The 11923-nt window shown below is 34.3% G+C and overlaps 2 protein-coding genes across 3 annotated transcripts; one reads left to right on the forward strand and one right to left on the reverse strand.

Moving 5' to 3' along the window:
* Nucleotides 1-2091: 2091 nt before the first annotated feature.
* On the forward strand, nt 2092-4471 carry LOC114316918 (uncharacterized). Of its 2 annotated transcripts, none has more exons than XM_028263616.2 (2): nt 2092-2424; nt 2685-4471. In XM_028263616.2, the coding sequence occupies exon 2, from the start codon at nt 2847-2849 to the stop codon at nt 3936-3938; it is 1092 nt and encodes a 363-aa protein (XP_028119417.2). In that variant the 5' UTR covers nt 2092-2424; nt 2685-2846; the 3' UTR covers nt 3939-4471. The 2 variants fall into 2 exon arrangements, with proteins under 2 accessions (XP_028119417.2, XP_082751078.1); XM_082894952.1 differs by having other exon boundaries at nt 2100-2424; nt 2771-4471.
* Nucleotides 4472-6305: 1834 nt separating this feature from the next.
* On the reverse strand, nt 6306-9904 carry LOC114316921 (peroxidase 51). Its single transcript, XM_028263619.2, has 4 exons — nt 8876-9904; nt 8333-8533; nt 8070-8235; nt 6306-6989 (listed from the first exon to the last, which is right to left on the reverse strand). Exons 1-4 carry the CDS (start codon nt 9083-9085, stop codon nt 6583-6585), a joined length of 984 nt encoding a protein of 327 aa, XP_028119420.2. The 5' UTR covers nt 9086-9904; the 3' UTR covers nt 6306-6582.
* Between the last annotated feature and the right edge of the window lie 2019 nt (nt 9905-11923).

Raw genomic sequence — 11923 nt, forward strand, 5'->3', positions numbered from 1 at the left:
TAAAATTTTCCTAAATTTCCTAAACCCTAACTATTCTTATTTTTCCCAATTTGAACAAATTTGGCATAGACAAAATCACAAATAACCAAAATAATATATATATATATATATACATGCATGCCGAACAAGAGAGAAAAGGAAAAATCAGAGATGAAGGAAACAAACCAAAGCCGCAAACACCAGAGCCGAAAAGAGAGAAAGAGATCCATCACCGAAAACGAACTAAAGCCGCACGTCGCCGGAAGTGTACCAAGCAGGAAACAAACCAGAGCCACACATTGTCGGAAGTGAACCAGCGCCAGAAGAGAACCAGAGTCGCAGGTATGCTGCTGCGTTGCTGCTTGCGGTTGTATATCTCTTGCCAAAGAGAAAGATTAGGGCAAAAAATGAATATATATAGGTGGTATAAGAGTAAATAATTCAAAACACCAAGGGCATTTAAGTATCTTTACCCTCCACATAAACCTCGTGAGAATCTGAAGCAACTCCAGGCAGCTTCTGAAATTTAGCTTTTTTTACCTTCCGCATAAGTTGTAGAAGTTTAAGCTGAAGCTGATTGAAGTCTGCCAAACAATTTAAATCTACTTTTTTTAAGCTAAAAGCTAGAAGTTGGTTAAAATAATCTTGAACAAACACCACCAAAAAAGATTGGGTTAAAAAAGAAAAAAAAAAATCATTTTTACCTCTACATTTTTTCTCAATTTTCAATGATATTCCTAGATTTTGAATAATTTCAATTTTACCCTCAAATGTTTTGAAATCGTATCATTTTTACCTCTACCGTCACATTTGTAACAGAAAATGTTTAAAAATAAAAAACAAAAAATTCATTTTGGCCCAAATTATAAAAGAAATATGCAAATCTACATTCTTCTACCTAAACTCATCATCTCTCATCTTTCTCCAATTCTTCCTCTTCTCCGCCCTTGCAAGCAGTACCACCACCACAGTAATCACTCAATTCTCTGACCCAACTTCTTTCAAACCCAAATTCAATCACTCAATATATATACATATATATGTATACATATCATCTCTTCATCAACTTCTTTCAAACCCAAATTTACTCACTTAATGTTCTCTCAAACCATATCAATTCTCTCTCTCTCTCTCTCTCTATATATATATATATATCATCTCTTCAATCAACTTTACCAACATCACCACCCGAACCACCAACTTCATTGCCACCAAACTCCATTACCTCCACCATGAGCTTCACCATCACCATCACCTTTCAACGCTAAACCCATATTATTCACAACCAAGTTCCATTACTACTACCATCAAGCTCTATGACCATCATCACCGCGAGCTTTGCCACCATCGCTGGACCACCACCACCACCGGGCCGCCACCACCACCATCACCAGCTCCGTTACCACCTAGAATCATACTTCACATCATGTTATAATTTGGATAGGTGTTTGAATAGATAGGGGAAAAAATTGAATCAATAGTTAAAAAAATTGAACAAATAGATATGAATTTGAATAGATAGAAAATAATTTGAAAAGCTAGATATAAATTTGAACAATTAGTCAAAAAAGTCAAACAGATAAAAAAAAAAGGTCAACAGATAACTCAAGAGATAAATTTAGAAATAAAAATGTCTTTCAAAACAAATAAAAGACTTCTCACAAAATTATTTCACAAAAAGTAAATTTCTCACTAATAAAAAATATCGACTAAATCTAATGCATTATGATGGTGTTTGGGAAATGGGTTTTTATGTAAGTTTTTTTATTTGTAGGTTTTTATTGGATAAAAAATTTTTGGTGTTTGGGAAGATAGTTGGATTTTTATGTGGTTGGATGTGATATTTGTGAGAGAAAAAATGAAATTATTATGGAGTTGGATGTGATATTTTGTTTGGATGTATTTTTTTTTTATTTTGTAAAAAATTTATCTTTTAGTAAAAAAAAATGAGAAAAAAATTTGGAACCTAGGTTCCCAAACACTACCATCATCCTCAAGTTAGACATTTTAACCATTATTACTTTTATATTAATTTTTTTTAAATAATTAAAAAAAGAAAAAGTTACAACTGACTTTGTACTAGCGGCTCATCCAAACATGGACAGAACAGAACTGTGTTCGGTTAGGCCGTCCTAACCAGTTCCGAACCGGACCAGCTGACATTGACTTCAGAGGGTGTGTGTCGCGAGTCATGACTCACTCACGCTATGATTGATTGGGAACGCCCAAAAAGAACTCGCACTTGTAAAACACACGTGCCCTTTTTTGACCCATCACGACTCGCAGAAGCTTCGGAAACCCCATTTGGCTACCCCCCCAATTCCTAGCTCTTTTCTCTCTCCTCTCTCTTTTCTCTCTTCAATTAACGAAGCTCGATCACTGGGTCTTTGACTCGAACAATTCACTGAATCTTCAACCAATTAGCCGCGTGTTTCGTTGAATCAGGTTAGTTTTATTGCCCCTACCTTCACATGCTGTCTCTGTTTCGATGCTCAATTGGCTTTCTTTTGTGCTCTCCTTTTTTCTGATCGAAGAGGGTTTTTCTTTGAATTCTCGCTTCGAAGTCTTTTTAAAGTTCAATTCTGATTGCTGTTATTGTTTTCTTGGATTGTTACCCGTGAAATTAAAATTCAGAAATTGAAATCTTGTATATTTATGCATTATTTATTTATTTATTTTGCTTGAATGTGGTGTGTGATTGACAGGATTTCTGGAATTAATCAGTGAAGGGAACCAATCACAACTTGTTTTGAGGTTAATTGTGATCTGGGTTTTGTTCATTTTGTTACAGAATGCAATAGTGCAGTTTGTATCAACTTTTAATGCGAACACACTGATATTAGGGTTTTGGATTGGGAAGTGGGGTTATGGGTTCTCTGCAGTTGATGGGAATCAAAATGCCGGTGGGTCAGCAGCCCTCCACTGTAGAATTGAAACTTCAAATTGAAAGAAATCTTGGGTTTGAGAAAGCAGAAAAGTACTTTTGTCTTTTGAACCGATACTTGCGTCTCAAGATTAGCAAATCGGAATTTGATAGGCACTGCATTGGTACAATTGGGAGAGAGAACATCTGCCTTCATAATCGACTTATCCGAGCAATTATAAAAAATGCATGTGTTGGTAAGACGACTCCACCAAAAGAGAGCAAAACTGGCAGTTCATTGAATGTTAAAGTGCCAAATGGGTATCAAAGAAGTAGTCTTCAGTCGCTCTGTAGAGACGTTTTTCCTCAGTCTCCACGGAAGGGAAGGTCACCGAGTTTTCGGGATCGGAAGTCTAAGGACCGTCCCAGTCCTCTTGGGCCTCATGGGAAGACGCATAGTGTTGGATGTGAAGATTCTGTTCCTAAAATTCAGGAACAACAAAGTGCCACCGAGCTGCTTTCTTTAGGTAGTGGGACACCTCCTGAAGGAAACTCTGTGGAAGAGGGTGAAGAGGTTGAGCAAGCTGCTGGAAGCCCAAGTATTTACAGTAGAAGCCCTGTCAGAGCACCTCTTGGCATGTCCATAAACGGGAAAGAAACACGGAAAGTACTGCGTAAGGGATCGGCAACTGCCTCTCATATACACTCATGCCTCAATAATGATGAGCTTCCCAACACCAGTTCTCTGAAGACCAGATTGGAGCAAAAGTTAGAGATGGACGGCTTGAAAATTTCAATGGATTGCGTTAGCCTGTTGAACAACAGTATCGACATTTACCTGAAGAGGTTGATAAAGCCATGTTTGGAATTAGCTGCTTCAAAGTCTGGAAATAAGCACTCAAGTGAAGTACCTGATCAGGTTGTATTTGGTTTGAATGGGATGATGCCCGTGAGATATGTACATAAAGCAAACAGACCCGTTTTTGCATCCTTGTTGGACTTTCGAGTTACAATGGAATCAAATCCTAGGAGGCTTGGAGAAGATTGGCCAGTACAACTTGAGAAGATTTTCTTGCGTGCATCAGATCAAGATTGAGTTCGACTTCATCTAAGTGATAACGTGTTATTCTGATTCTAGGGTCCAGTCTAACAGTGACATAGACTCCACATTTTTATGAGTGATGCTGGAGGGCTTACATGCTTAAAGGTATGAAAATTTTGGATCAAGGCGATTAGGTTGTATGTATATACATCTCAGTGCTGATTACGGGACACGTCACGTGGTAAAGTATAGTGTCAACACTTGTAAAAATCTAGCCACTAAAAGTAGCTCAGTTGTCTCCTTCGACTAATTTGTATAGTTTTCTCATCTTTTTAACAAAATAATGTTATTGGTAGGGTCCCAGAGCTCTAGAAAGGTGGAGGAGCAAGAGTTGTCGTGATAGAAAAGAGAAATGACTATATCCTCCACACTTGATCATCATTTGATATATTATCCAACCCCAAGCAATCTTCATTATTGGTGGTGGTTGAGGCCGTTTGATTGTATTTGTTTGATCATTCAATTTCTATAGTTTGTTCATCTTATTGACGTTTTGTTAATAAAGCTTGTCTTTGGAGTTGCCAGAATTATTGTGGTTTGAATTGTTGTTAATTTTGTAATGTTTTCAGTGAGCTTGAATAAATTATTTTTGTGAAAAACTAAAATGTCTCTCGCACGGTTTAATTATTTTATGGTTTTGTTGCTCACTTTGTTTATTTCTTGTGAATTTTTCTATGTTGCCTAGTCACTTTCAAGTTCATCCTTTATACATCACAGGATGAAGAACAGGGTACTAGACATGTCTATTCCCTTTTCTTTGATGACATGTGGGCTATTGATGCATGGACTGTAGTGGAATTCAGTGCGAGAATAATTGATGTCAAATTGAGCTTTGATGCAATATATTATACATACACAAAAACGTGCACATGCACATTCTTTGGTGGTGTTGATGCCACAAAAGAGTTCATTGCTTCCACTCTATTTAATTTTCATCCGTCGAAACAGAAACACTTAATGTGATGGGGAAGCAATAGTTCCAACTTTGGCATTATCCTATTCTTTTTATTTTAGAGTCGATCTTTTCTGTATCATTTAAAATTGTAGTCTACCTTCATAATTTACAGATTGACTTCCTCTGCTGGGGAGAGTCCTTAAAATACAACTGCAAGTTTCACGTACTTCCTGGAAATCATGTAGGGTCATTTGGGGATTGAATTTTGTTGTTTTTTATTTTTTGGGGTAAGGAATGTTATATTCTGTTTGATACCATAGGCTATAGTTCTGTTAGGGATCCCGGAATAGTTGAACTTCAAAGGAGAGAATATGGGGGATAGCAATGTCTAAGGCTTGGGCTAACACGGTGCTTTAAAATGTAAATGAATAATAGTTTTGTGGACTCAAATTACATTTCAATTTTCTTCTTGCAAATAATTTGCATGAATTTACGCCCTTTGATTTCAGTGTACAATAGTTTCATTGACTTATATTACATTTTAATTGTGTGCTTGCAAATAGTTTTCTTGAATTTCTCATTCCGACTATACCGTGGACCTGTAATAGCAAATGGATATTCACCTGTACTATAAATGTTGTTTTTTCTTTTGTGAAACTAATATTGAGTCTACACATGAATGCTTGTTGCTTCTTTTATGTTTCTATGTGTATTTGCCAGCCCCAAATGATTGCACATTTAAATTATATAGGAAAGTAGATGGTATTAGGTTCTTTGATAATGGTGAATGATATTTGATTCAAGTGAAATTTGCAGTATTATGACTCTTAACTCCTCCATTTTAATTCTCATTTGTGTCTTTCAGTATTTGGCATTCAAGTATAATTTTATCTTGAGACTTGAGATGAAAAGAGCTAACAGATGTGATCTTTTTGAACAATGTTGGATGATATTTGCCTCAACAGCTGAAGTGATTTACGGTAAACACGAACAAACTCTTTAAAACTCTTATGGATTTAATGACTGAAATTTATTTGATCTGTTGTGGAATCGGAGATAATTGCCACTAAATAAGAGTAAAGTTGGGTACACAAAATTCAACAACTGAAAAATGTGCAGAATATTCATGTATGTATTTTTCTACTGTTAAATTCTGTGTATATATGACTGCCACTAAAGATAAAACTAAAAATAATCTGTCGTTCTGAATTTATTGACATATATTTGATTGTATCTCTATGTCATATTTGAAAATCGATGTTTCTAGGAATTAGACTCTAGATTGGTTACCCATATGCCTCATGGCCTATGTGTAAGTACCAGTTATTTTACTTTTTATACTATTTAAATTGTGTTTGAAATGTTTTCTGTTCCTTTTAAAAAATTATCAACAAATCCAAAGAAGAAGAAGAAGAAGAAGAAAAGTGAATACAAGGCATGAAGGTTAAAACAAAAATACAATTATATGGCTTCATTTTCGAAGTTATTTATTCTGAAATCCAAATCAAATTGCAAGACAACATAGAATGTCTTGGATTATTACAATATCATAGGACAATCCAATACATTTATAGTGCATACACAAACCCACCCGAAATATTTGTCTAGTCAAAGCTAACTTAAAAATCATACATAAAATTCTCTCTTATCAATTCACTCAAACAAAATCATTAACCTGAATTTGGGTTAATATTCATCTTAAAATTTTGAAAATTTGCAATTTTTTTTAATTTTATATATTAATCAATTAAACGCTCCACAATCGCGGCGAATGTTCCCGTTGGATCCGGTTTTGACTCCGACCCGACCCAGTTTGGTCATGGCCGCCACAAAGGCTTTCTGGAAAGCAGGCGAGTTGTTGGCCCAAGTATTGACAGTGGGCTTGGACCTTTGGTCCGTAAAGAGGACTTGGTCCGAGGTGAATAGCCCCTTGCCTTGCTGGAGATTTTTGAAGTACATATTGTCAAAGGTTCTGGGGGTGTTTGGGTCCATGTTGATGGCTATCCTGGGGTCTACATTCCTTGGGCACATGGATTGCAATTGAGCTGCATATGGGTTGTTGAGCGTGGGGTCCACTGGGTTCTGACGGCTGAAATTGTATATCCGGTTTGCAAACCTGCTACAGTGAGAGAATCCAACGGTGTGTGCAGCTGAACAGAAAATAAAATAAAATAAAATGAATAAGCATTAATTTACTTGATCTATTTTATCTCTTTTTAAATTTTTTTTCAAGAAGTCATAACACAAAAATATATACCTATATGTAAGATTCATCATTATATTTGGAAGGAGAAAAAAAAAATCATATTAGAGGGGGCAACAATAGGAAGACGACCAATTAAAAAGCTAAAAAAAGTTCAAAAGTTAGTAATAATATGTGATTATTTATTTATTTTTGTTGAGAAAAAGTATGTGCTTAATCATGTGTCACTTTTTATGGTTGAGTTGTGAGTCTTTAATATAAATTGTTAGAAATTGAGGTAGGTCCCCTACAAAATGTCATTTTCATGGACTATGTATAACATCATGACAGTGATGCGCACCAATCAAAATAAATAAATAAATAAATAAATTAGGCTTTATTCATTTTTAATCTTGGTGATGCCAGCTAATACTTGGACTAGTATATGCAACAATCAGGAATAAAAACAAGGGGAAAAGAATAATGGGATCAACATATATATATATATATATATCCATGTGGTAACAAAGGCATATTGTCTTTCGGTGGGAACTACTTCAAGTAATTATAAAAACAACAAAGGTTAGAGGGTCACAATTTTTGTGGCTACAATGGCTCAAAACTGTCAAAACGATATCGTTTTGGCATGTTTTGCACCCAAAACAACGTTGTTTTGACAGTTTTGAGCCATTATGGCCACAAAAATTGTGACTCTCAAACATTTTCCTTATAAATATATAGAGATACCGCAAGTTTTAACTTCAGTTGTGTATTAGTTTAGTACAAGACAGACTCACTTTTCTCCTTTATATTTTTGCATTTACTTTTGATTAATTCTTATTGGAACACAATTTCCTCTTACAAAAAGCCGGTGGACCTCTCTAATTGGTCCGGTTGGGCATGGCGGCAATTGGTTACGGAGAAAACTATTTAGAACATGGTAAATAATTTTACTTAGAATCAGAACATGTATGCATAAAATAAAATCTAGGCACACATTGATATTACTAGATAAAAATTCTGAGATTATAGTGTTAATGTTGTTTACCTGATAGAGCAATCATGTCTGTTTGAGAGAGGCCATGAGCAGCAAACATGGAATTGAGCTGGTTCAAATTGAAACCTGGCTGAGGCAGCTTCCCATTTACACTTGCTGCTGTGGAGCTCAGCCCATCCAATCTTCCCAACTCTACTGCGTACGATGGTCCACCAGACTGCATATATAATTTACAATATTGTGTTGTGGGCATTAGAAATGACAATCTTACATTATTAACGCGATAATCGTATTTTAGAATTAATAATACAAACCAGTGCAACGACGTCTCGGGTAGCCATGGCAAGAATGTCGGCACAGGAGACCTTGTTCCTGCAACTTGGGATCGCGTCAACTGCTGCTTTAGCTTTGATCACCGTGTCGAATCCATCTCCGGCCAGCGACAGATTGTCTGGGTGATCCTTTTCCGCTTTGTTGTTCCCGGAAGATGAAATTATTACTGAAGCATCACATCCCTATTATTTTGAACAAACCAATATTAGTCTTCTAACCATTATAAGTCTACTCCAAAATTTTCAACATGGGTGCGCATGCCCAGTATAATCATTCCAATGCTAGCCATGATTCTAAGTTTTGAGTGAGGTCTCAGTATCAGTTGAAGTCATAAATTTTTTAAAATCATTGTCTCAACTATGAATTGACTTTATCAATTGTAAATTGACTCTGAATTGATATGTCGCAAAAAAGAAAAATCCAATAATTGACTCTGAATTGATATGTCGCAAAAAAGAAAAATCCAATACTTATTGGCCGATATTTATAACGATGATGCTAGGTGATTAGTTGTTATTAGTTACCTGGACAAAGCAATCATGGAAGAAGAGACGGAGAGTAGCAGGGACCGTGACAAACGTTTGTTGAAACTTTTGTTTAACGGCATTCCTAACCACATTTTCGACGTTTGGACATACATTGGCGTAGTAGTTTTGTCTGAGTTGTGCCGATGCCAAGCTGAGACACAGAGAGACCGACCACACGGCTATTACAAGATTGATGAATTGACCCATTTGTTGAGATCTGAAGTGAGAGAGAAAATAAATGCAAGGGATTTAGATGTGGGTCGCTTTAGTATGTTTGAGCTCTATATATAGATTTATGTGCGTGTATAAGTGAGTAGGCTGTCATGAGACACTTGTGTTAGAATTTAGAATATAAATCTTTTTTGACAACTAATAAAGTAGTGATTTCGAAAGAGGCACTAATGTTTGGTTGAGAGGCCGCCTTGGCTTGGCTTGTCATCGTTGTCTGTAATTTTCTGGTATTCTTGTATTGTAGCACATTGAGTTTGAATCCCAAAACTGGTCCAAGAGAAGCAGCTAGCACTGAATGGGCAGCTCCTTCAGCAGCCAGAGTACGCGATGGTCCCATTATTTAAAAAAAAATAATAATAATAATAAGATAAATTATAAATAAATCTCCTGAGGTTGTTTAAAGTACAGATTGCTTCATGTGATTTGGAAAATTACAAATATTTTATTGTCAAAATTTTTTATTTAACAGAATTAATTAAACAAATAAAATTCATAATTGTTCATCTATACAATAATAAAATTAACTAAATTCTTAATTGAAACATATTTATAACATTATTAAAAACTGTTAATTAATTTTATGATATATTAATAAAATAAACGATTTATTATAAGATTAAAAATTTTAAAGAGTGAAATGTAATTTTTAAAATTATAATAAATGATTCATATTTATATTAAATTTTAGAGGATGTACTTGTAATACACTAAAAAAGTAATATAAAAGGATAAAGATAGGTAGGTTGCTCCCAAAAAAGTAATCTAAATTTTATCACGACAAGTCAAGTGTGAGATAGATTGAAATTAATGTTGCGTGAGTCACTTTTAAAATTAATATGATTTATACGTCTTATTTTCTAGGTGCTTTGTGAGTATATTTTTGAAGTTTTGAAAATTAAAAAGCAAATTATATTTACAATCTTTAAAATTTTAATTGTATCAATTTTATTTTTAAATTTTTTATATTATGGAAATTTAGTTTAATTTGGTATTATTTGTTTAGAAATTGGTCTGAAATTTGAGACAAGATAGGGGCTGTTTTCTGTAGCCTAAATGAGTTGATTATAATTTATTTTAATTTGAGAATCTGTGTCAAATTGTTTAGTGTAATTTTTGCTTCTTATTAGGTAGAAAAATATTAAATAAGCTAAAAGGGGATTATTTAGAAGTTGGGGGAAGGAGGGTGCTTTAAGTATCTGTTATCTGATTATCAATTTTTAACTTATAATAAATGAAAAATGCTATAGACCCCAATTATTAAATATTTTATCAAACCTCTCACATAAGTGTGAGACATACACACATGTAATTTGTATGAGTCTCACACCCATGTGAGAAGTTTGGTAGAATATTTGATAATTTATTTGAAGTTTCTAACATAACTCATAATAAATTACACTAAATAGGGCCATAGTTCAATCACCCTTCTCAAAGTAATCGAGAAATTGATCCTCAATTTGAAATGGTTCATTTACTTTTAAACATATCAACCCTAAAATCTGAAAATAAAATAAGAGCTTTTGACTTAATGATTGTTGATACCATTTTGTAGCGTGAGGTTGTGAGTTCAATTCATATAAAAAATAGTTTAATATTATTTGTTATGTCTATTTATGTAAATGTTGTTGGGTTGGTTGTTAGATTTTGTGGTTATTGACTTTCTAACCATCGTTAGATTTTAATTATCTAATTTATGATAAATTTTCACATATTTTTAATTACTCTATTATTGTTAATAATAATAAATTAACACAAAAGCCAACTCTGCTCTCAAACAGCACTGTGGTGATTGAAAAATCAACGAAGTGTGAGTGAAACAAAATCTAATCTAATTTGGACCACGTACATTTCTGTGTAAACTTTTTATTTTTATTTTTATTTTTCTGTTAACTGTCTCATTATTTTTACTAAATTTAAACTTAACTCAAATTTACCACTTCTATCTAGGGGTGTGCGCGGTGCGGGTCGGTGCGGTTTGAGAGAAAAATAGAAACCGTATGGCGGGTGGCGGATTGATAAAAGTGTCACTAGAATTTGCCATTTTTCTTATTGAAAACCGGCGGTTCGGTTGGCAAATAATGGCGGATTTGCCTTGGCGGTTCGGGCGGATTGGCGGTTTATAAAAAATATAATTCAAATTACAAAACTTAAATCAAAGAGTAAAAAAAAGACGAGAGATATCGTAATGTTAAGCATCTTGTAAAGTTTTTTTTCTGATGCAGCAAGTGTAGCAACAACATGATAATATCAACGACTATACCATCAGTTCATTACAAGCATCTGTGGAAGCTACAATGATCAAATACAATACATAAAATTCCCCTCGAGCAGTAATGTAATACTATATTTTAAGGTATAGAACAACAAGCAAACTTAAGTAAAAAAGAATTTTTAGAATCCTATAAAACATGATTTAATAGCGGTGCGGGTCGGTGCGGTTTGGAAGAAAAATAGAAACCGGCGGATTGATAAAAGTGTCATTAGAATTTGCCATTTTTCTTATCAAAAACCGGCGGTTCGATTGACAAATAATAATGAATTTGCCTTGGCGGTGCGGTTCGGTGCGGTTTTGGCAGTTTCGGCGGTTTCGGCGGTATTATGCACACCCCTACTTCTATCAATTTTACAATTTTGTTTATTATTTTTGAGTTTAGCATTAGTTGTTTCTTAATAAAATTAATATTTTTCTTCTTATCCTAGAGTACTGCTATTAATTACCCATCAATTATTTTAGACTCCTATATTTTTAGTTTTTTTTATTACAATAATAACCTCAAATAAAATTACTAAAAAGGATATCAATAATTTTGGGAC

Source organism: Camellia sinensis, chromosome 1 (assembly GCF_055761805.1).
Source record: "Camellia sinensis isolate YWXY chromosome 1, ASM5576180v1, whole genome shotgun sequence".
In the NCBI taxonomy this organism is placed as follows: Eukaryota; Viridiplantae; Streptophyta; class Magnoliopsida; order Ericales; family Theaceae; genus Camellia; species Camellia sinensis.

What these genes read in the sequence shown, in the direction of transcription:
- LOC114316918 (XM_028263616.2), top strand. Translation starts at nt 2,847, where the DNA reads ATGGGTTCTCTGCAGTTGATGGGAATCAAAATGCCGGTGGGTCAGCAG.
- LOC114316921 (XM_028263619.2), bottom strand. Translation starts at nt 9,085, where the DNA reads ATGGGTCAATTCATCAATCTTGTAATAGCCGTGTGGTCGGTCTCTCTG. An exon ending in TCCATGATTGCTTTGTCCAG is followed by an intron (nt 8,534 to 8,875) that starts GTAACTAATAAC and finishes TCAAAATAATAG; the next exon opens with GGATGTGATGCTTCAGTAAT. An exon ending in CCCGAGACGTCGTTGCACTG is followed by an intron (nt 8,236 to 8,332) that starts GTTTGTATTATT and finishes TTATATATGCAG; the next exon opens with TCTGGTGGACCATCGTACGC.